The 24,500-nt window shown below is 46.9% G+C and overlaps 1 protein-coding gene and 1 long non-coding RNA gene across 3 annotated transcripts; one reads left to right on the top strand and one right to left on the bottom strand.

Annotated features, from left to right (window-relative positions):
• The first annotated feature begins 4,489 nt into the window (after positions 1-4,489).
• LOC119964864 (leucine-rich repeat-containing protein 52-like) lies at positions 4,490-12,235 on the top strand. 2 transcript variants are annotated; one of them, XM_038794932.1, is made up of 3 exons: positions 4,490-5,435; positions 8,458-9,351; positions 12,152-12,235. In XM_038794932.1, exons 1-2 carry the CDS (start codon positions 4,796-4,798, stop codon positions 8,814-8,816), a joined length of 999 nt encoding a protein of 332 aa, XP_038650860.1. In that variant the 5' UTR covers positions 4,490-4,795; the 3' UTR covers positions 8,817-9,351; positions 12,152-12,235. The 2 variants fall into 2 exon arrangements, with proteins under 2 accessions (XP_038650860.1, XP_038650861.1); XM_038794933.1 differs by having other exon boundaries at positions 8,458-9,312; positions 12,152-12,195.
• A 7,009-nt stretch (positions 12,236-19,244) lies between these two features.
• On the bottom strand, positions 19,245-22,361 carry LOC119964863. The gene is made up of 2 exons (XR_005460383.1): positions 22,116-22,361; positions 19,245-20,603 (listed from the first exon to the last, which is right to left on the bottom strand). It is a non-coding gene; the product is annotated as an uncharacterized LOC119964863 (long non-coding RNA).
• Positions 22,362-24,500: the final 2,139 nt, after the last annotated feature.

The raw sequence follows: 24,500 nt of genomic DNA, 5'->3' as shown, positions 1-24,500 counted from the left end.
ACCAGAGCACCCGGAGGAAACCCACACAGACACGGGGAGAATGTGCAGATTTCACACAGAGAGTGACCCAAGCTGAGAATCAAACCCATGACCCTGGCACTGTGAAGCAACAGTTCTAACCACTGTGCTACAGTGGGTGGAAACCAGTGCTAAATGGCACCCTGGCAAGGATGCCCTGGCCAGACCGTTAGTTCCCGGGAGCCGGGTGAATGCATTGAATCTCGCAAGATTCAAAGTCCATGTCCCATCACCATGTCAGGTACGCCGAGGCCATTAAATTGCACCCAGCTTTATCAAATGTCTTCCTAAAGTTAATGCAGGCACTATCCGTAGACAATTTCCTACGTTAAGGTTGTCATCAAAGAAATCCGATCAGATTAGTCATAGAGAACCTACTCTTCACAAATTCATGCTGACCACTCGTTGATCATATGGTACATGTCAAAGTGCCATGTCATTTTGATGACAGATTCCAATAACATCCCTGAAAGTGATGTTAAACTGACAGACCTGTAGGCTCCTGCGAGAGAATCCTCTTCTTACTTTGAGGGTCCCGATGACCGAACTGGAAGTATGCAACACTTCCACTTGGAGGTGGGGTGGCTAGCCATGTGTCCATCCAAGTCCTGCATTCTGCCATGGCATGAGAGCACTTGGCTTCCTCCATGGAGAGGTTTACAGTTGCCAGGTCTGGTAGAACACTCAGTAGATGCCAGATATGCACCCAGACCTGTATTGCAGCACTCTGGCCATGGGATTGATGCAGTGGTAGGCGAGATGGAAACGAGGATTCAGGGAGATGACATCACGCACTGATAGAGGACAGAGCCTCAGTAAATCTGCCCCAGTGGCATCATCTTAAGGCACTCCAAGGGTGCGCTGCCAATCTTCTCCCCTCTGACTGCGACCCCATCGCCTCCAGCAGGTGGAAGGTAATGTGCCAGTTCTGCTGGCACTTACACAGAGACATTGCATGAGGAGATCGAGTGATCTTGCATATGTTCATTCTGGCTGGAATCCAGATATAATAAGGGTGACATGTGCCTGTCTGGCATGTCGCTCCATCACTCTGGCATCTGCAGCTCGAACTGCAACATCCAGTCCCTCATTAACATCAACTTCTTCTCCTTCTTTCTTGTCTGAGGAGCCTTCTGGTTCCTACAGCTCCCCGGCTAAATGTGCATGCAGCGGAACACGGTGATCCTGGAGACTGCCTCACCTGAGCAGTCCAGGCAGCGGCATCTCACCTTCAACTGTCTAATGGGCTGTTCTACTGAGGTTGCCCTTATTGAGGTGTGGCCAACATTACACCTCTCCTTTGCTGGGTTTGGTGGCTTCTATACAGGGTCATGAACCATATCCTCTGTGAATATCCCCTGTCACCTCGATGCCACCCCATCAATTTCTGAGGGGGAGCAAACAGCTGTGGCATCGGAGACTGAGTGAGGATGTAAGAGTCAAGAGAGCTCCCTGGGAAGTGAGCTGACAGCTCTGATACTCGATGCTGTGGTGGCTTTTAAAACTGTGAGGACGTATGTCTTCCGGAAGGAGCTGAAACAGATGAGTATCATCTTCAGCAGTCTCCGACATTGCCTCTGATATTTGCAGGCTCTTATTCCGCCTGTGGAATATTCTATCACATGTCAATGCTCAATGTCTGGCTGGCCCCTTTTGCCAGCAATGTGAGCTGCATGATGCTCTGTTGGCACACTTTGTTGGTGTTTTGGCCATTGCTGTGCCTGTGACTGGGCCACCCTCTGTTAGTTCCTCTCCAGCTGCACCAGAGCTAGTAGAAGCACTGGCTGTGTGTGACCATCTTGTCTGCCTGAGGTGAGCTGCAAACAAAAGACAGGCAAAGATTTGGTCAGCACAGTCCTTAAGGCCCTCCCTCCTATGTTGAGCACTTTCAACCATTGGGAAGCTCTATATTTTGCATCAATCATCCCCTGACCTCCCCCATCCCACCTTGGACAACTCCATCGCAACATATCGCAGTTTTCTTGTTGTAATAACCATGTTTGCCTCCCATTCAATTAAGTGCACAGGCTGCCTCATTTCCTGCTCCCACGAGCTTCACAAGATTCTGCTCCAGTCTCCTCCCTTCCAATTTACATCAGCTGTAGCAAACATCCCTTGCCACCACCTTTCTCAAAGGGGTTAGCCAGCTCAAATCTAGTTTGTGCAGTTGTAATGGTGTCTCAGCAACTCTTCTAGTAGTTTCCTTTAGTGGCAAGACTGTAGATGTTGTTTTATGACCTTTTGAACATGGTAGGGGAGGGTGCTTGGAAATTCTCTCTTTTGTTTGCTGCATAAGTCTCCAAAGGCAGTGTTGTTTCATCTACAGTAGTGCAGGTTAGATAGGGTTCCGGGGATAGGGTGGGGGAGTGCGCCAAGGGAGGGTGCTCTTTCAGAGGGTTGGTGTAGACATGATGGGCCAAATGGCCTCCTCCTGCACTGTAGGGATTCTATGGATTTTATGCAACCTCAATTAGCCTTGCTCCAAATATCAACTTTATTATCCACCAGAACTTTTGCGCAAGGTGAACCCACTAATCTATTTCTGTTGGTGATAGATCAAATGCAATTTTTGTTTGTCACATTTGAATGTTTCTTTTGTGCTAAATAGTTAGTTCCTCGGGTGCAGCGCCTCCAGCCAGTTCTGAAAGTGAGACCTTGGTCCCTTTTGTGGTTTATATTATTCATTTAAACTGAAAGGTAGGGGGTTTAATAAAGAAGTTTGCAGATGATACAAAAGTTGTTCCACTTGGTTCACAGTGAAGCAGGAAGCCTTGGACTGCATGAAGATATAATTCATCTCATCAGATTGGCGGAAAAGTGGAAAATGGAGTTTAATTCAGCAAAGTGTGGGGCAATGCATTTTTGGAGGGGACATAAGGCAAAAGAATACACAATAAATGGGAGGACACGGAATTGTGTAGCAGAACAGAGGGTTGTATCATCAAATGTGGTAGGGATAACAGATAGTGAGAAAGACACACACAATTCGAATATATGAGTTAGGGAGATCAAAATACATTACTGGTCAGACCACAGCCTACGTACTATGTTCAGTCTGGTCACGGCATCACAGGACCGATGTGATTATCCTGGAGAGGACGCAGAGATTTACCAGGATGTTGCCAAGATGTGAAAATGATAACAATAAGAAAAGGCTGGATAGGTTAGGGATTTCGAATACCTCTTTAAACTCTCCTCCTGATTCTCTCTTCTCCAAGAAGAACATTGATTGTTTCTCTGCCCCATCCATGTAACTGAAGTTCCTCATCCTTATTGATGTAAGGTAGGTGTAAGAACAAGCACTAGTGGAGGAAAAGAAGGGGTGGAGAAATAACAAGGGACGGATAGGCCATAATGGAATATGGAGGAGCGAGGGAAAGATAATAGCCCCCGAGGCTGTGCAACAATCCCTGCAGCCATTCTTGTGAATCTTTTCTGCCCCAACCCCCCCTCGAATCCTTGCTAAACTGCGGTGTCCTGAACTGTTGAGACTGAGCCAATGTTTCACGCAGGTCTAGCAGACCTCCCACATTTTTGGGGGAGTAACAAATTTTTCCCCAAGAAAGTAATATTCCTTCCTGATTGAAACCTCAATCTAAAACAGCTGAAGATTTCTTGGGAGATGAAAACAAACAAACATTGTAAGACGGGACTCCAGATGGATATTTGTGCTGGAGTCTCTCACACGGTGCAACCTTGGAAAATCTGGCTGTGACTTTCCACTGTATGGGCTGCACAGTGGCACAGTGATTAGCACTGCTGCCTCACGGCACCAGGGTCCCAGGTTCGATTCCCCGCTGGTTCACTGTCAGTGCAGAGTCTGCACATTCTCCCCATGTCTGCGTAGGTTTCCTCCGGGTGCTTCGGTTTCCTCCCACAGTCGAAAGACGTGCCGGTTAGGTGGATTGGCCATGCTAAATTGCCCCTTAGTGTCCAAAGATGTGCAGGTTAGGTGAGGTTACGGGGATAGAGCGGGAGCATGGGCCTGGGCTCTTTCAGAGGGTGGGTGCAATTCGATGGACCAAATGGCCTCGTTCTGCACTGTAGGGATTCTATGGATGGCTCGGGTACTCCAATATCATGGGATCCATTAAACGGTATAACTGGCTTCTTAATATTTCATAAGTCCTTAATCTTTGGCTTGGTTTTCACTGGTGTGAAATATCATCTTCAGCACATTAAAGGGCAAACAATGCAGATAATATGCATCGCTAAAGTGGCTCATTAGATAAGGGGATTTATCAAAAAGCTGAAGGACACCTGATGGCTCCATTAAATGCGACGCTGAGACGAAAAGTGCAGTGATACAGGACGATCAGTAATAGTTCATCCCGAGTGTTTTATTTACCAGGCTGCTTATAACGGATTAGCATAGCACCGATAGGAATTTAAGGCGTGCACTTTAATAAATAATCGCCACCGCTAAAAATAGCAAGGAAATCAAAAAGTCTCTTCTGAGTGGTTCCTGGCACACGGACAAATGATAATTTGCAATGCATGCACAGTGCCCAGTTTAACGTGGCTTCTGCACTGGTGTGCAAGTGGCGGGAGGCGGATTCTTGCAGGACCAGGTGTTGGTGCCTGGAAGCAATGTAGGAGCTGTTGTAACTTTCAAGGCTACACTCTTCATTCAACAAGGCAAACTTAGCATGGAGTTTAAATGTGCCAAATCTTCAACCAGCAACAACTTCGAAGGTGAGCATTTTGGCTGGCAGGAAATGTCTTGGGTGAAAAGATTTGGATAAAAGGATTTCCCTCCCGTCCCTCGACCCGGAGTATGGATGGGCCGCCCATCCTGCTACCTTTTTGCACGAGATGCTTAAGACTGCTGAGTGTGGTGTTGGTAGCTAGAGTGTTGGCGGCTGCTGGCTGTGCCCCCGAATGTAACTGCAGCCAGTTTCTCACCAACTGCACAGGTAGGCAGCTCCGGCACTTCCCAGCAGCAATCCCACTCAGCACCCGGCAGCTGATTCTCGCCGACAACAACATTTCCAGCCTCCCCGCCCTCGACCTCAACTACCTGGGTGGCCTGCTGCACCTGGATTTCCGCTCCAACTCCCTGGCCGAGATCCCGCCCAGCTCCTTGCTCAACCTGCAGGTCCTGGTGTACCTGGACCTGAGTCACAATCAGCTGCGGGAGATCACTCACCTGACCTTCAGGTACCTGACCAATATCATCGTGCTGAAGGCCAGCAGGAACAAGGAGCTGAGCTTCATTGACAGCCGCGCGTTCTCGGCAAACCACAAGCTGCAGGAAATTGACATAAGCGGGAATGGTTTGACATTCATTGATGCCGCCATGCTGGAGGCGCTGCCGCACTTACGCTCTGTGCGTCTCTCTGGGAACCCCTGGACATGCAATTGCAACACTCAAATCCTAACTAGCTGGATGAAGTTAAACAGAAGAATCATCCCAGGTACAGCTTTTACTTTCTTGTCTTGTTATTGCTGGGTGAAAGGCTATTTCAGTCTCAATCAGTTGTAAGGGACTTTGCCTTGAAGCTGCACAAACCCATTTCCCTTAACAGCCCCGTATATTAGCCAGAGCCAAAGGTCTTACCAGCCGAATCTGACTTCGAAGCTAGGCTCCAGCCACATAGCCCAACTCCTGCCTCTGATTTCACTCCATATTTGTGGCTGAAATAATCTGTTTGAGGATGACTGTGTTCAGGACACTTGTCCGCCTCTGTATAAAGTTGCACAGTACAATGCAATGCTGCCGAAGTATATTACTCGACTGAAGAGTTTCTAACCTTATGACGTGAGATATAATCTTCAGCCAGATGGACATGCATGGAATACATGTTATAATCAACCCCAAGTACTGAATCCAGTGATATAATTCTTCTTTTACATTCCTGTTAGATTTGATCAATGTGTAGCACACATGTACATTCTGATCTATGTATTTACCGAACATATGAACTGGACTTCCGATTTATTCCTCCTTCCATCACTGTTGAATGCATGGGCTCTCACTGCAGTCCGGTTCCCCAGATGACAATAGGACCCCAATACTTGGTCCCAGTGGCTATTCTTCATGCCCAGCCTGGAGATGATCTTATTTTGCTATGGGAAGATATCAAAACTGAATCTAATCATAGAGTCCAGGCACACTTTCAACAGGTGGGATTAGCTACAATCTGGAGTTGGAACTCAAAATGATTCCCCTCTTCCAGTTGCATTGATACAACGCTCTGGGTAGACCTAATTTAGAATATTGCAGTGTGTCATAGGTACCTCACCCAGGAAGGATATATTGATCAGTCTGTTTCTATGAACAGGCTTGAAAGGCTGAATTGCCTATTCAATGTCCTATGTTCCCCCTTCCTCATTTCCTGTGAAGCTACAGAGGCCGATTATATTGCTTCCAACACTCCTATTTTGGGGTGAAACAGATAACCAATTAAACTAAATCAAATGAACTGAGGGATAAATTAAAGGGACAGCCCTCTTAAAGGGATGCGGCCTTAAACAAAATGCAAATCTCAAAAAAAACTTTAAAACAACAAATCAAAACATGATTAAAAGGGACACCCCAGTCCCCTGTGGTACCCACTGGACACGGAAGGCTACTTCCACCACTCAATTAGCCTAATTTTACACCAATGGTCAAACCTTAGAGATTTACAGTAAGACTCTTAAATTCTGTCAATACCATTGGATGAAACAGTTTATTCGGGAGATTATCCGGTTTTTCGGGTGGAAAGAAAAGGCTTATCAATCAATTATTTAATAGAAATAAAGCTAAATGAATCAGCATCATGGAAATGCCTGGGGCGAGATCACTGAATTTGGTCAGCAACCCGTTTATGAGGCATGTTAAAACATATGAGTGAGTTTAACCATAAATGACTGTGATTGCATACACGTGATTAAGAGTAGAAATGGTGATGATGCTTGCTTCCTGCAGCTACTTACTAATTCATTTTTCTCTTTGTTACTGTCCTGAAGAGCTTGCTTAAAATATAAAAATGAATGGTTGGTGACAACCCCCAAAACCCCTGGGGACCTAAACCATCCTTAAAATCCCCAAAGCTGGCCACACCTTGTGTCTTCAGGCACTTTGATTTAGGAGCCATCTCCTAAGATTTCCTCTGATTTTGTGAGCATTGAAGTGATATCTTAACCACTTTGACCTGTTCCATAGAACCTTGGAAACTGGCAACATTATATATTTTTTATTTGTTCTTGGGATATATGGGCGAAGGTGATAAGCCCATTCTTAGTTACACTGAGAAGATGGTGATGAACCTCCTTTGGAACCAATGACTGAGTAAGTTGCTGAGCCATGTCGGAGTTCACCACATGCTGTAGTTTGGGGATATACAGGATGGCATGGTAGCACAGTGGTTAGTATCGTTGCTTTGCAGTGCCAAGTCCCGGGTTTGATTCCCACTTGGGTCACTGTCTGTGCGGAGTCTAACATGTTCTCCCCGTGTCTGCATGGGCTTTCTCTGGGTGCTCCGGTTTCCTCCCGAAAGACGTGCTGTTAGATGAATTGGACATTCTGAATTCTCCAACAGGTGCCGGAGTGTGGCGACTGGGGGATTTTCACAGTAACTTCATTGCAGTGTTAATGTAAGCCTATTTGTGACAATAAAGGTCATCATTACATGACGTATGAGCTGTTAGGTAGAAGGCTCCCTGACTGAAGGACAATTGTATTTTTACATCAATGCAACTGCTTACATTCTTATTTTTTGTTTCTGGCGTTGTCCCACAGATTTCCAGATTCATTGAATTCAATCCGATTTCACAACTTTCCAAAATGGGCTTTTGAACTTTAACCCTTTGGGTTGAACGGTGAGCTCCTGGACTAATTTAAATTGAACCAAATTGAACATCTTTGGGTGCTTTTTTCAATGTGTCAGGGATAGGATTAGACTTGGTTTTGGCTGATAGTTTTGATGGCATTTTCAGTCACAAAGTGTGAATTGTAGTATCTAGATCTTCCTTTAAACTGCCGGCATGCCAAGTAAATCTAATTTCAGAAATCGTTTAAAATGAATTATCTCATGGGGTTGTGAGCAAGGCCAGCATTTGTTGCCCATCTCTAATTGAGTGGCCTTGCTGGGCTATTTCAGGGAGCAGCTAAGAGCCAACCACATGTAAGCCAGACCAGGAAAGGACAGCAGATTTGCTTCCCTAAAGGACAGCATTGAACCTGATGGGTTTTTAAACAATCAACAATGGTCATCATTAGACCTTCAATTCTAGATTTTTATACAATCCAAATCTCACCATCTTCCATGGCAGGATTCGAACCAGAGCATGATCCTGGGTCATGGATTTCTAGCCCAGTGACAATACCATTATGCCACCACCTCCCCATGGGGGAATTGGAATTTAGATTTGCTAATAAATCCAAGTTTGTGTATTTGAATGAACTAGTTACAGCACCTTCTAATCAACCACTCTTTTCTTTATCCTTATCAGATGCTGCTAATGTCACTTGCACATTTCCAGGTCCTTTGCAAGGAGTTCTTGTCGTGGAAGCTGCAGATAAACTGTTTTCCCTTTGTCGGAGCAAAAGACAACTCAAATTGAGAGAAGTCCTTTACTTTTGTCTTATTGGCCCAGGATTATTTTCCGCAAGCATTATTCTCAATTTGACTTTCAGTTTGCTGATGGCTCATTTCAACAGATTCAAAAAGAAAGAGCTCAAACGTTATCGGAAACTCCGCAGGGCCATTTCGTTTAAATATTCCAAGCGGTCTAATGTGATTACTCAAGAAATCACTGCCAAAGCCAATACAAATATGAGTGTTTGTCTAGGAACAGAATGCAATCAATGACTTTATACTTGACTGCTTGCTGCTGTGAAAAGATGGCCCATATTGAATAGGAATGTAATAAACTGGCATAAAGGATTTTAAATGAATATTACAGTATTGCCTTAATACAAAACCCATCAGCCAGCAATTGGTGCCTATGCAAACAACTTATAATGAACTCTCTCAACTGGACTTTCAATTAATCCTTAGGAAACTCAATTTTGTAGTATTTTGTATCCTGTACCACTCTCAAAATGATTTTGTTTCTGAATAATATACAGAAAGATGACAGAAGCATGCAGATTTTTTGATCCATATTACTTTTGCAAATGACAACTGTTAATACTACAATCTTTATTGCTATAATGCAAGATAGATCCAAAGAAATAAGTTTGAACTTCTCAAGACTTTTCCCTGTTCCATTGTGAACACCCCTAATAAGCAACTTTGCATACAGTGAGAAAATATTGAAAGAAGACAAATTAATTGGCAGTAATGGATGGACGCTTTCTCGATGGTGTGCAAAGTAAAGAGATTTGATATACAAGTTTCCACTGTGCGTTTTTTACTTTTTTAAGCGGAGTTAAGTTTGACTTTTGATATGGGGTTAATGATGAAGTCTAGCGTCTAGAGGTGGTGGATTATATTAAGATGCTCTCCTTTTACCATCCAAACCTGGCTTTGAATCCAGATCATTTCAATGGAATAAAGTCCCCTTTTTCTATTGGAGTCGCTGAATAAAACATAGTGGACAGCCAACTCAAGTTCTAGGGAATGTAAAGCATATGAAACTCACCTAGGCTTGGCACAAATAAATAATCTTTTACTCAGAGAAGCATGAAAGTAGCTGATGAGAGAATTGTAAATGTGACAGTGTAATAGGAAATTGCCTTCTTAGGCTGGGATTAAGGCAAATTATTGGGGCTGGGTAGAGAGAGTCTAAGGCTGCATTTTGGCTGTGCAATACCTGGCCTGGGTTTACATTATGCTGACACAGACTGACAAGAGTGGGCAGTTGTTCCATGTTCCACAACTGATACCACTTAACTTAATGAGCAGAGCTTGAGTGTTGCAGAGAAAGAGACATGTTGTCGAAGTATTTGCCTTGCGCTCATCAGGGTAGATACTAGAATACCAAATTTCACAGGGTGCAACAATTTATACTGCATGGGAAAAGAGTGCTGATAGGATGGCAAGCCGTCTCTGATTGATCTCATGGAAATTCGTGTTCCCAAAGCTTTTGTTTAATTCAAAAAAAGTGCAATGCCTGGACATGTTCCTTTTTCCTGCAGAGGACAGGTCCCTGTGTATGGATATATGAAGCTTTTAACAAGAATAACTCTGCCACATTGTGAACCTGTCTGATAATCTTCAATTGGTTGCTAATGCAATGGCTGTTACTATGCTGTAGCAACACGAGTGATGTTTTCCACTACCAGGATTCTGCTCTCCAGCCACAAAGAAATTCTGACTAGCACACAAATATGTAATGTGGTGTATGAATTTCATGTGCTAGTGCGATGGCAGGCAGGTATGCTACACATCCTAATGACTGGCATATGATATCAAACAGCACATTCCTTTGGAGTTTGTAATAGAATGAGCACTGACTTTAGGTACTCAACCAGCCTGTGCTAACTTCAGGATATAATGTCAAGACTAATCATTTTAAGGTTGGGCTTTATTAAATGGTGGTGATAAATAGAGAGTTTTGGAAATCAAGTAGATGCCATGATGAGCTGACTGGCATGATGGATCGGGCGTGGGGTGGCAAATAGAGAGTATTCTGTCACACTCCTGACCTGTGCATTGTGGATGATTGATAGATTTTGGGGGGGGGGGGGTCAGGAGATGAGTCACCTGCAACAGAATAGCCACCTGCTCTTGCTCTTGTAGCCACAGTTTATGTGGCTGGCCCATTAATGTTTCTGGCCAATGAAGACTGTGAACGATGGTGGATTGAGGGCAGCACGGTGGCATAGTGGTTAGCATTGCTGCCTACGGCGCTGAGGACCTGGGTTTGAATCCCGGCCCTGGGTCACTGTCCATGTGGAGTTTGCACATTCTCCCCGTGTCTGCGTGGGTTTGACCCCCACAATCCAAAAGATGTGCAGGGTAGGCCGATTGGCCACGCTAAATTGCCCCTTAATTGGAAAAAATAATTGGGTACTCGAAATTTATAAAAAGAAAAAAAAAAAACAATGGTGGATTGAATTATGTCAATGCTGTTAAATGTCAAAGGGAAATAGATTGGAGGTGGCTGGAGGTGCCTGGCATCGATGGAGTGTAAATGTTACTTGCCATGTGTCAGCCTAAACCTGAATGTTGTCCAGGTCTTTATGAATACAGGCACAGACTGCTTCAGTACTGAGGAGTCACAAATAGAACTGACCACTGTGCAATCATCAGTGAACATCTCCATTTCAGATCTTATGATGAAGGGTAGTTCATTGATGAAACATATGACGATGGCTTGGCCTGGGATGCTACCCTGAGGTATTCCTGCAGCAATGTCCTGAGGCTTAAATAATTGGCCCATACGACTCCAACTAGTGGAGAATATCCCCCCTGATTCTCTTTGGCTTCAATTAGGGCTCCTTGATGCCACACTTTGCCAAATGCTCTTAAGGGCGATCCTGCCATACTGTGTTGTTGCCAGATGGCCCCTCACCTTTAAATACCCCAAAACATACCACTGACAGCTGCTCATTTGTGCTGGAAAATTACACTTGGCACCTTACACCAGGTATGGGACATATAAAATGGGAATACCGAATCTGCTTTTTTGCTATATACTGAGTTTTCTTTCTACTGACATCAATGGAATGGTAATAAGGCATGGCGTATATTGGATGGCCAACTCAGTATCCCTTACTTTATGCCACTGTCCAAAGGTAAAATTATCCATACTCCCCTCAGTTTAATCATTTACGAAATTATAAAGATGAAAAGTTATCACATGTTTCACACACTTGCATGTAGATTATCTATTTATATGTTAAAAATCCGTAAAAGATTGCCATCCGGGGGTCGGAAGAGGGATTCCACAAGACGTGGAAGCCATTCACCAACCTGTTCCAGGACCTGTTTATAGCTGACAGCCAATAAAGCAGAGGGGAGGGGAGGAGCACAGAAGGACCAGAGAAGCACCAGAAAGAGAAGAAGGGGTGGGGAATAAGGAGATATATATGCTGACCACACCCTTTTAGGGGAGGGGGGTGTAAATTTGCAGTAGACTAGGATTGATTTATCACTATGTAATAGATGTGTCACTATACGACCTTGCTATGTATGAAAATGAAAAACCAACCATTAAAAAAACTAACTGAAAATAACTTGTGAAATTTCCCTTTTAGTTTCTTTCCGCAAGTTGTTTTGCAGCTAAAGAAAAATTGGCCAGCAATACAGGGGATACGTAGTACTGGTATACCTGAAAAATTGGGGGTCGTTCACATACCCAGGACGACATTCAGCAAACAGAATCCGACAGCTCTGAGCACAAACTCAAACTCAAATCACTGGAAGCAGGTGTGAAAACTTTAATGATATAATTGAACGACACCAAATGCAATTCAATAGATTATTGTGTTATTGTGAAATACAAATATATTTTGTTTTCTTAAAAATGTGTTTACTTATTTATCTTGAACATTAGAAATTCTGGTTCCTGAGACAAGAAAGGCCAGGAAAACATTTTGAGCAACCGGAGAGCGACAGGACAAGTGCCACCTGGTGGCCAAGCCAGCAATTGCAAGCTGTAAACTCCATGCTTTCTTGTGTTGAAGCTGGAGCATCACAGGTCAGTGATCTAATTAACAGGGGAAGTTCGACTAGCACAATACTCACTGCACTTCTAATTAAGCAAATATTTAAAAATGAGAAAGTGGGAACACTTATATCGAGTTTTTCAATGGGACATGCACAACATAGACAGCGTTGTTGATGGTAATACCCATGGCGAAACATGAGCACAGACACTTTCAAGGGAGATAATTAAGCCAAATTGGAGTAGGCGAAGAAGAGGTGATGAGGAAGGAAAAGGAGCAGAGACAGTGAGGTGGGGTGGGGGAAGAGAGAGAGAGGAAAGGTCAGGGAAAGGATGCAGAGCGTAAGGAGAAGGCACATAGGCTGCGGGTTAGGGTGAGCAGAAGAGAAAATTAGGGATGGTGAGGAAAAGAAGCCATGATGTGGAGATCCCGGCGTTGGACTGGGGTGAGCACAGTAAGAAGTCTTATAACACCAGGTTAAAGTCCAACAGGTTTGTTTCAAACACGAGCTTTTGGAGCACTGCTCCTTCCTCAGGTGAATGGAGAGGTATGTTCCAGAAACATTTATATAGACAAAGACAGAGATGCCGGACAATGCTTGGAATGTGAGCATTAGCAGGTAATCAAATCGTTACAGATCCAGAGAGAGGGATAATCCCAGGTTAAAGAGGTGTGAATTGTCTCAAGCCAGGACAGTTGGTAGGATTTTGCAAGCCCAGGTCAGATGGTGGGGGGTGAATGTAATGCGACATGAATCCAAGATCCCTGTTGAGGCCACACTCATGCGTGCAGAATTTAGCTATAAGTTTTTGCTCGGCAATTCTGCGTTGTCGCGTGTCCTGAAGGCCGCCTTGGAGAACGCTTGCCTGGAGATCAGAGGCTGAATGCCCTTGACTGCTGAAGTGTTCCCCAACTGAAAGGGAACATTCCTGCCTGGTGATTGTCGCACGATGCCCGTTCATTCGTTGTCGCAGTGTCTGCATGGTCACGCCAATGTACCACGCTTCAGGACATCCTTTCCTGCAGCGTATGAGGTAGACTACATTGGTCGAGTCGCACGAGTATGTGCCGCGTACCTGGTGGGTGGTGTTACCACGTGTAATGGTGGTACCCATGTCGATGATCTGGCATGTCTTGCAGAGATTGCCCTGGCAGGGTTGTGTGGTGTCGCGGTCGCTGTTCTGAAGGCTTGGTAATTTTCTGCAACCAATAGTTTGTTTGAGTTGCGCGGTTGTTTGAAGGCCAGTAGTGGGGGTGTGGGGATGACCTTGGCAAGATGTTCATCTTCATTGATGATGTGTTGAAGGCTGCGCAGAAGATGTCGTAATTTCTCCGCCCCGGGAAAGTACTGGACTACGAAGGGTACTCTGTCAGTTGTGTCCCGTGTGTGTCTTGAAATGAAATGAAAATCGCTTATTGTCACGAGTAGGCTTCAATGACGTTACTGTGAAAAGCCCCTAGTCGCCACATTCCGGTGCCTGTCAGGGGAGGCTGGTACGGGAATCGAACCGTGCTGCTGGCCTGCTTGGTCTGCTTTAAAAGCCAGCGATTTAGCTGAGTGAGCTAAACCAGCCCCTCAGTCTTCTGAGGAGGTCGGTGCGATTTTTTGCTGTGGCGCGTTGGAACTGTTGATCGCTGAGTCGAGCGCCATATCCCGTTCGTACGAGGGCATCTTTCAGTATCTGTAGATGTCTGTTACGCTCCTCCTCATCTGAGCAGATCCTGTGTATACGGAGGGCTTGTCCATCGGGGATGGCTTCTTTAATGTGTTTTGGGTGAAAGCTAGAGAAGTGGAGCATCGTGTGGTTATCTGCGGGCTTGCGGTAAAGCGAAGTGCTGAGGTGACCGTCCTTGATGGAGATGAGTGTGTCCAAGAATGCAACTGAATTTGGCGAATAGTCCATGGTGAGTCTGATGGTGGGATGGAATTTATTGATCTCATCGTGTAGTCGTTTCAGTGATTCTTCGCTGTGGGTCCAAAGGAAAAAAATGTCATCGATGTACTTGGTGTATAACATCGGTTGAAGGTTCTGTGCGGTGAGGAAGTCTTGTTCAAACTTGTGCATGAAGATGTTGGCATATTGAGGTGCGAATTTGGTCCCCATGGCTGTTCCGTGCGTCTGGATGAAGAACTTGTTGTCGAAGGTGAAGCCGCTGTGATCTAGAATGAAGCGGATGAGTTGCAGAATTGCGTCTGGAGATTGGCAGTTGTCGGTGTTGAGGACTGAGGCTGTTGCAGCAATGCCGTTGTCATGGGGGATGCTGGTGTAGAGTGCCGAGACATCCATTGTGACGAGGAATGTTCCTGATTCAACTGGTCCATGGGCGCTGAGTTTCTGTAGGAAGTCCATTGTGTCGCGATAGAAACTGGGTGTACCTTGTACCCTCGATGTGGCCAGGGAGGTTCTCACACAGGGTCCCATTGCCTGAAACGATAGGACGGCCTGGTGTGTTGGCCTTGTGTATTTTCGGGAGGCAGTAGAGATCTCCAATGCGGGGATTACGTGGGATGAGAGCATGTAGGGTGCTCTGAAGGTCTGGATCCAATGTCCTGATCAGTCTGTTGAGTTGGCGGATGTGTTCCTTGGTTGGATCTGCGGGTAACTGTCTGTAGTGTTCCTTTTTGTTGAGTTGTTGGTATACTTCTTTGCAGTAGTCCGTTCTGTTCAGTATGACGGTGGCCCCCTTTGCCGGTTTGATGACGATGTTGCGATTGGTCTTGAGAGCGCGGATGGCGTTGCGTTGTGCTTGGGTGACGTTCGGGGCTGCCTTGTGAATGCGACTGATGAATCTGGCATTGACACGACTTCTGATGGCTTGAGCATACATGTCGAGTCTCGGGCAGCGGCCTTCTGGAGGGGTACAATTCGACTCTTTCCTCTTCGGTTGCCGCACCGCAGATCTCTCGGTCTGCTGTTCCGGTTCATTGGTTTTCTCCTTGGGTTCGCTGTCGGCCTCTTGGGGTCTGTGGAAGAATTCCCGGAGCCTCATTCACCTGATGAATTCCTCCGTGTCTGCCGCGAGACTGATGGGGTCCATTTTGGTGGTGGTGCAGAAATTGAGCCCTCTGCTGAGGACTTCGATTTCGTCTGGTTGAAGGGTGTAGTCCGACAAGTTGACAATAGATTTCCCTGTATTGTTTTCAACTGTGATACTGGGGGAGGCTTGGTTGCTGCTGGTGGTGATGCCGAGTTTCTCAAGCTTCAGGAAAGGATGTCCCGAAGCGTGGTACATTGGCGAGACCATGCAGACACTGTGACAACGAATGAACGGGCATCGTGCGACAATCACCAGGCAGGAATGTTCCCTTCCAGTCGGGGAACACTTCAGCAGTCAAGGGCACTCAGCCTCTGATCTCCGGTAAGCATTCTCCAAGGCGGCCTTCAGGACACGCGACAACGCAGAATTGCCGTTCAAAAACTTATAGCTAAGTTCTACACACGAGTGCGGCCTCAACCGGGATCTTGGATTCATGTCGCATTACATTCACCCCCCACCATCTGGCCTGGGCTTGCAAAATCCTACCAACTGTCCTGGCTTGAGACAATTCACACCTCTTTAACCTGGGATTATCCCTCTCTCTGGATCTGTAACGATTTGATTACCTGCTAATGCTCGCATTCCAAGCATTGTCCGGCATCTCTGACTTTGTCGAAATAAATGTTTCTGGAACATACCTCTCCATTCACCTGAGAAAGGAGCAGTGCTCCGAAAGCTCGTGTTTGAAACAAACCTGTTGGACTTTAACCTGGTGTTGTAAGACTTCTTACTGAGGAAAAGAACGGAAGAGTGTTGGACTGTACCTTTTAAAGGATAGCAGCGCAACATCCCGAGAAGGGAAGTGTGTCATGTGATGAAGTCTTAGTTTCACTTTTGGGGCCCATTCTCCCCTCATGTTGAACCCAGCCCCTAAACAGGATTTGAGCTGGGAGCCAAACAGAGCGTGATGCTCCCGCCCGCAACACCGACGCAACGCTTACTGGGCATGAACCTGATTTGTATATTTAAATAAGTATTTGAATCCATTTAAATATGAATTTCTGGGCTAAACCGGGAGTTTCCTGGCTCCAGGGATTGACCAACCCCGTAGTGTGAGGTCAGCAGGAATCACTACTTGTCTCCAGCAACAGAGACCCAGGCATGATTACTACGCCAGGGGGTTCAGAAGCCACCGGAGCCCAAGGGTAATTGGAGACAGCCACTGGCACGCTGCCAATGCCAACCTGGCAGGGCCTGGGGTGGGGCCTGAAAGGGTGGGATAAATTGAGAAGTGGCATGAATGGGAGGGGGTTTAAAGGGCAGGATTTAAAGGGGCAACCCGTAGCTGGGTGTCGGTCACTTGCAGTCCCTTGGGTGGGGGGGAGGGATTCTGCTGCTGAGTAGGGTGCATGCTGAAGGGTTGTCTGGAGATCAGGTGCCTTTTCTGATCTCCGAGGAGCCATCTAGGCATTTTTACGTCCTGCACATCCCACCAAGCTTCAAAAAGAATGTCTAAGTGTGCAGGGCCGGCTCAAGGCACCGGCAACTCGGGCAGTTGCCCGGGGCGCCATGTGCTGGGGGGCGCCAGAGACTCGGGTCCCGCGCATGCGCAGTTGGGCCGGTGCCAACCAGCGCATGCGCGGTGGCCGCCCTTCCCCAAGGCGCCCACCCCGGTCCGCTCCCCCCGCCCCCCCTCGGGTCCGCCCCCCCACCCCGGGTCCGCCCCCCCCCTCGGGTCCGCCTCCCCCGCCCCTCGGCCCCGCCCCTCAGCCCCCCCGCCCCTCGGCCCCGCCCCCCCACGGCCCCCCCCCCTCACCCCTCGGCCCCAAGGGCGCCGAAGTTCAGCTTGCCCGGGGCGCCAGCAACCCTAGGGCCGGCGCTGTAAGTGTGGAAGAACTGTGATGAGAATTGTGCCAGAACAGCTGGTGGGATTCTCACCAGTTTTCCCACCCAAAATGACACTCGTTCAGCACAGTGGGCTAAACAGCTGGCTTGTAATGCAGAACAATGCCAGCAGCGGGGGTTCAATTCCCGTACTGGCCTCCCCAAACAGGCACCAGAATGTGGCGACTTGGAGCTTTTCACAGTAACTTAATGGAAGCCTACTTGTGAAAATAAGCGATTATTATTATTAAGGCTGAAATTCTCCAGCCATTACGATTCTCTGTTCCTTCCGGCAATGCACTCCTGCCTGAGGGTTTCCCTGCAGCGTAGGGTGGGTTTCAATGGGAAATCCCATTGACAAGCGGCAGGAGTAGAGAATCCCATCGCCAATGAAAGGTGCACTATCGAGAAACATGCGGCTGGGGGACTAGGGAATCCCGCCCTTAATCATTTTTTGGGCGAATCATGCCCTTTGCTTTTGTGCAGAGCACACACACACAAACAGCTTTGCTGGTGATTTCTTCAAGCTTTCTACATTTGCATAAATATTACCATGTGTCCTCTAGAAATAAATGAGCCCACACTCTATTTACATAATCTCTTATGAGTGATTAGTGTTTTTATATCATTATAGCAATACAGCAGAGAGGAATGGGTGCAGGACAGGAGTTAACAGAGGATTCTCCGTTGCGAGTCTGCCCCGTCACAGCTGCTGGCAAGGATGGAGCATTTGGCCCTCCGCCAAATCTCCCATTCATTCCCACTCTCCCGTTCACTGCCACATGACCGGAAAATTCCACGGCCATGAACGGAGAGAGAATCCCGCCCACGAGTGGAGAAGGTGAACATGGGGTGTGGGGGAACTACAGGTATGAGAGTGGCGTAGAAAGCGAAGAAGCAGAACAGACGGGCGAGATTATGGAAAGAACGAAGAGGAGGGAAAGCAGGGAGGTGTGGCAGATGAAATTTAATGCAAACAAGTGTGATGTGATCAATTTTGGCAGGAAGAATGATGAAAGGCTCCCATCAACAGCAATGTGGTGATGATCAGATCATATTTTTAAAATATCTGTGGACAAGAACGGGAAAACTAAAATAAATCAAAAGGAAGAAAAAAAATCAGAAGAAAAAGAGAGAAGTTAATTCTGAAAAAGAAGTCAGATTTACATAGAATGTACAGTGCAGAAGGAGGCCATTCGGGCCATTGAGTCTGCACCGGTCCTTGGAAAAAGCACCCTCATTAAGCCCACACGTCCATCCTAACCCTGTAACCCAACCTAGGCCCATGCCCCCACTCCATCCCAGTAATCCCACCTAACCTTTTTGGATATGAAGACAATTTATCATGGCCAATTCTCCTAACCTGCACATCTTTGGGTTGTGGAAGGAAACCGGAGCACGGAGGAAACCCACGCAGACACGGGGAGAATGTGCAGACTCTACACAGTGACCCAAGCCAGGGATTGAACCTGGGATCCTGGAACTGTGAAGCAACAGTTCTAACCACTGTGCTACCGTAATCATGTAGGCTAAATACCAGGCTGTCCTTTCTTTACTGAAACTTGACACTTTTCCAAGGCCGAGCTCATATTATCACAGCTATCCTTGTGCCAAAAATCTTGCTGTGCTTCCAGTTTGCAAACTAAAACTTGATATTGGCGGCCAAAATATCACATGGGAATGAAACATTCCTCCTGCTATTAGCAATCAACTGCAACTTTTCAGAAATAGAAAGGTTTAAACAGTCTATTGCTTGTATGTGCTACATGTAGCATCATGTCATCTGATAGCAGGCAGTCTCTTTCTGCAGAAGATTTGACATGTCCTATTTGTTTTACGGAGTATGATTTGGAAATCCATCTGCCCAAAGTCCTTCCATGCCTGCATACTTTCTGTGAAGATTGTCTTCGAACTCTTGCACTGAGTCATGACGAAGATGTTATTTGTCCTTTGTGCAGGACACTGGCACATAGAAACGATGCTGTTAACACAAAAATTGTGGCAACTCTCGTGCAGGCTATTCAATTGGATGAAGAAGGTCCTGCTTTGAGCCACAATGTGATTGAAGATGAATTATTAGAAGATGAGGAAACTGCTTCGAGACCTGGACAATGTCCTCTCTGCTCCTATAATTATGATGACATGACAAGAAAACCCAGAATCCTGGAATGTTCTCATATCTTTTGTGAGAACTGTCTGTCAGTATTCTTGTCTTCCTCTCCTGGTGGCTGGATAAAGTTTATTTACTGCCCAATATGTAACGGTCAGTCTGCTGTGTTCTCTTCATCCAATCCACTGATTCCTCCAAGCGCTTGGTTGCCTGCAGCCGTCCAGTGCGGAGTATCAGGGCCCCCCCAGTTTATCTTCAGCTCTGCTGAACCTTGCTGGTACGTGGAAGGCCGGATGCTCAACGCGAGAGATCTTGAAGTAGAATTAGATGAAACTATCGGCGACAATGAAATCTCTGAGCCAACTTTAAACAGCAGATGCTGTGATGTGCCACATTTCTGTGCTCTCTTATAATGATACCACAACAGAATATTTTTAATGGATGGCTTTTTTGGTAGTGAGTTTGATTTAAAACACTAGCAGGTTAATCATTGTAAGTTTTAATACTAAATAATTTTCTGTGATATCTACCTACCATTTAAACATTTTAGTTTCAGATTTGTAAGATTTATATTTTAATAACTTTAAGTGCTGCATTGAAAGTGTATTTTATTATCTTTCTCAATTAATTGTGCATACTAAATATCATTTACTATCGATCTATTACACAGAATGCTTTAACAATTTATGCTATATACATAGATACATATTTCATATGATGGAAATGCTGCATTCAATTGTTCTGCATTAAGTCTGTTAGTAAATAAAATGTCTGTTAATTAATACTTTGTAGAATAGCATGTTTCTAGGATTCATTATACCATAAATATTAAGAAAACAAAATGAAAAGAAGCGAAATTAGATCATTTGATTCAGAATAGATAACAACAATTAAGGAACAATGTCACATTAAAAAAATTGTAAGACATTCGCACAAAGTTACAATAAATGCATTTCTTTATGGAAGCTGAGGACTAGTTCTTCACTTGTAAGCAAGAAGTAAAATACTGCAAATATTGGAAATTTGAAACTGAAAAATGCTAGAAACACTTGACCGATCAGGCAAAATCTGTGAAGAGAATAGAAACGTTAGTGAAATACTGAAGGTTCGGCGCTTAAACATTCATTTCTCTGTTCCTGGCCCAGATGCTATCTGAACTGATGAGTGTTTTCAACATTTTGTTTTCATTTGCATCGTTCCTTGTTTGTTAACCATCACAGCAAAGGTACTCAGAATATTAAGGTACTACAATGTAGTGCTAAACATAGTACTAGAAATATTTTACTTATATATAAATGTTTAAATTACAACCTCTTTTCAAAATCCCCATCAAACTTGAACAGTAACACAGTTCTTCCAAACTTGATACTAATTTATATGAAGAATGGTTCTTTTTATGCTCTGAGTATAATCAAAAACTACAGGAAGGCTTTTTGCCGACAAGGCCTTGCCTGCCCCATTCAGTGAATGTCTAATGTGAAAAAACATCTAGAAGTTGGTGCCCTCGCCCCTATTGCTAAACTGTGCCCTACACCCATGCCAACTTAGCTGATATTTAATTTTCAAGCCTTACCGGCTCTAACGCTACGTCTAGGTGGATCCCCAGACGGTATATCAGGAGTGAAGACGGCCTGTTGTGATTCCCGCCTTGTGATTGGGTCCCCTTTGGCGGCCATCTTCTGGGGTGACCGGGCCTGGTTGGGCCCTGTTGCTGCTCGGGTGTCCTAGGTGGCGTGGTGCCACCCTGCTCTGCCCACTGCCCATGTGATGCACCAGAGTAAAGAATGGGGGAGTCTGAGGCATTGCGTTGTTCCGGTACCTCTCCTGCTGGAGTCAATGGTACGGGCCCTATCGCCTGCTCCTCCCTCGGACTACGCCATGGGTTGGGGTGCGAGCGGAGCTAATCCCTGAGGCTCCCTCGCTACCTCGCGCTGTCAGTCCTGGAGGCCTGCTACTGTCTTGACCAGGGTCTGCATGTTCGTGGACATGGAGTACAGGGAGTGGCCCACCTCCATCTGGGACTGCGACACTTCACGCTGTGACTGTACCACCACATCAGCCAGTGACTGCGCCATCCCCTCTGGGACTGAGCCACCTCACTCTGTGTCTGTGCCACGTCAGTAAGCACCTGGGCAATGCCGTCAACACTCTGAGCCATGGCCCGCTGTGACTGGGCCATGCTCTGGAGAGCAGGTGCAATGTCCAGGTGGCCCTGGCACATGGCTGCTTGTGAGAGGGCAATCCTGTCCTGGGCCTTGGCCACTGCCTGCACAGAGCACCCCAGGCATGTTGATCCACGGCTGAAACCTTCCCCCCCCCCAAGGCCTCTACCGTGGACGCCACCCATTGGGCTGGGTGCCACGCATGTTTGGATCCACCTCCAGCTCCTGCATGCGGTTAGTCTCCTCCAACTGCACCGACGGGTGCTGGATGCTCGCTGTCAACCCCTCATGTAGTCCCTGGCTCTGTGACTGGATCTTCACTATCGTTGGGACCATCCGTTTCAGAAGCCCGAAACCCGTTTGGACAGCAGCTAGTCCCTGAGGTCGGCCCACCTTCCGGCCCCTCGGGAGTTCCCACCTCCACCAGCTGTACCGGAGAATGTGTGTGTGCTGCACATCGGATAGTGCCTCAGTCGCCTCTTCACTAACATGCCCAATCAAGGTGAATGTCTTCGGGATGGAGGGTATTGGAGACAGTTAGGTTGCCCTGGAATGCGGGTTGATGGCTCCCATCCATGTCAGTGTCTTTATTGTCGCTGCTCAGCACCTGGGATTTTAGCTGTGGCTGAGGTCGTGGACACCAGAAGGGCCCGTCCCATCACCAGCAGCTCCTACAAGACACAAGACAAAAAGCTTGATTGCATTGTGGGTCGGGAGGGGGTTGAGTTGGGAGGGTGTTGGGAAGTGGCGAAGGGGGTGTAGAGGGGAGGGGGATGTAGGGGTGAAGGAGCGGAGGTGCTATGGAGGTGGGGGTGGTGTGGGTTGAGGGTGGTGTGGGTGTTGTGGGGAGAGGGCGACACAGGTGCCATGGGGAACCGCAGCTCAGCGGGGTTGCAGTTCCTCGCACGATGCTGACTTCCACCCCAGCGACTGCCGTTTCTTCGGGCCCGCCGACCACGTCCAGTGCTCTCTGCTCTGCTGCGGTGAGGGCCGCAAGTCTGGCTGGCCCCCTCCAGTCTTCTCCTGCTCCTGGAGGTGCTCCTTTCATTTCATTTCCTACATTTCCTCAAACAGCGTGATGGGAGCCGGGAGTTTACAGAGAGTGCAGCTGACTGGGAGCAGAGTCGGAGGGCGGAGTTCCAGTTGGTCCACAGGGCAGTTACATTCTGTAAGGTAAGAGGGGATGGAGGCCAGGGCAGTTGCATGCTCCTCCTGTAGGATGTGGGTGGTGAGAGATACCACCGGTGTCCTCGCTGACTATACCTGCGGGAAGTGCACCCAACTCCAGCTCCTCAGAGACTCCAGAACTGGACCTGGAGCTGGATGGACTTCGGATCATCCCGGAGGCAGAGGGGTGATAGAGAAGAGTTACAGGGAGGTAACCACACCCAAGGTACAGGACAAGAGTAGCTGGGTTACAGTCAGGGGAAAGAAAACAAACGGGCAGACAGTGCAGGGATCCCTCGTGGCCGTTCCCCTTCAAAACAAATATACCATTTTGGATGCTGTTGGGGGGGATGACCTACTGGGGGAAGGCCCTAGCGGCCAGGTCTCTGGCACTGAGTCTGGCTCTGGGGCTCAGAAGGGACGGGGGAGAATAGAAAAGCGCACAATAGTGATAGGAGACTCAATGGTTAGGGGAATAGATAGGAGATTCTGTGGTTGCGAGTGAGACTCCCAGAAGATATGTTGCCTCCTGGGTGCCAGGGCCAGGGATGGCTCGGATCGTGTCTTCAGGATCCTTAAGGGGGACCCTCCCTGAGCAGCCAGAAGTTGTGGTGCACATTGGTACCAAGGCTTAGGTAGGAAAAGGGGTGTGGATGTAATAAACGAGTTTCACGAGTTAGGCTGGAAGTTAAAAGGCAGGACAGACAGAGTTGTCATCTCTGGTTTGTTGCCTGTGCCACGTGATAGCGAGGCTAGGAATAGGGAGAGAGTGCAGTTGAACACGTGGCTGCAGGAATGGTGTAAGAGGGAGGGCTTCAGGTATTTGGATAATTAGAGCACATTCTGGGGAAGGTGGGACCTGTACAAACAGGACGGTTTGCATCCGAACCAGAGGAGCACCAATATCCTGGGAGGGAGGTTTTCTAGTACTCTTCGGGAGGGTTTAAACTAATTTGGCTGGGGAATGGGAATCGGATTTGTAGTCCAGCAACTAAGGTAGCCGATGTTCAGGACGTCAAAGCGTGTAGTGAGGCAGTGGGGAAGGTAACACGGACAAAGGAGAGTACTTGCAGGCACGGAGATGGGTTGAAGTGTGTATACTTCAATGCAAGAAGCATCAGGAATAAGATGGATGAACTTAAGGCATGGATCGGTACTTGGGACTACGATGGCCATCACGGAAACTTGGAGAGAAGAGGGGCAGAAAAGGTTGTTGGAGGTTCCTGGTTATAGATGTTTCAATAAGATTAGGGAGGGTGGTAAAAGAGGTGGGGGGGGGGGAGGGTTGCATTGTTAATTAGAGATAGTATAACAACTGCAGAAAGGCAGTTCGAGGGGGATCTGCCTACTGAGGTAGTATGGGTTGAAGTCAGAACTAGGAAAGGAGCAGTCACCTTGTTGGGAGTTTTCTATAGGCCACCCAATAGCAGCAGAGATGTGGAGGAACAGATTGGGAAACAGATTTTTGAAAGGTGCAGAATTCACAGGGTAGTAGTCATGGGTGACTTCAACTTCCCAAATATTGAGTGGAAACTCTTTAGATCAAATAGTTTGGATGGGGTGGTGTTTGTGCAGTGTGTCCAGGAAGCTTTTCTAACACAGTATGTAGATTGTCTGACCAGAGGGGAGGCTATAT

This window comes from Scyliorhinus canicula, chromosome 4 (assembly GCF_902713615.1).
Source record: "Scyliorhinus canicula chromosome 4, sScyCan1.1, whole genome shotgun sequence".
Taxonomy (NCBI): domain Eukaryota; kingdom Metazoa; phylum Chordata; class Chondrichthyes; order Carcharhiniformes; family Scyliorhinidae; genus Scyliorhinus; species Scyliorhinus canicula.
Note: the sequence above shows the minus strand (reverse complement) of the source record. Positions and strands in the feature narration are given on the sequence as shown.

Bases quoted from the DNA above. Each gene is read 5' to 3' on its own strand.
- LOC119964864 (XM_038794932.1), top strand. From the start codon at position 4,796: ATGGATGGGCCGCCCATCCTGCTACCTTTTTGCACGAGATGCTTAAGA. The intron at 5,436-8,457 runs GTACAGCTTTTA...TATCCTTATCAG, and splicing joins AAACAGAAGAATCATCCCAG to ATGCTGCTAATGTCACTTGC.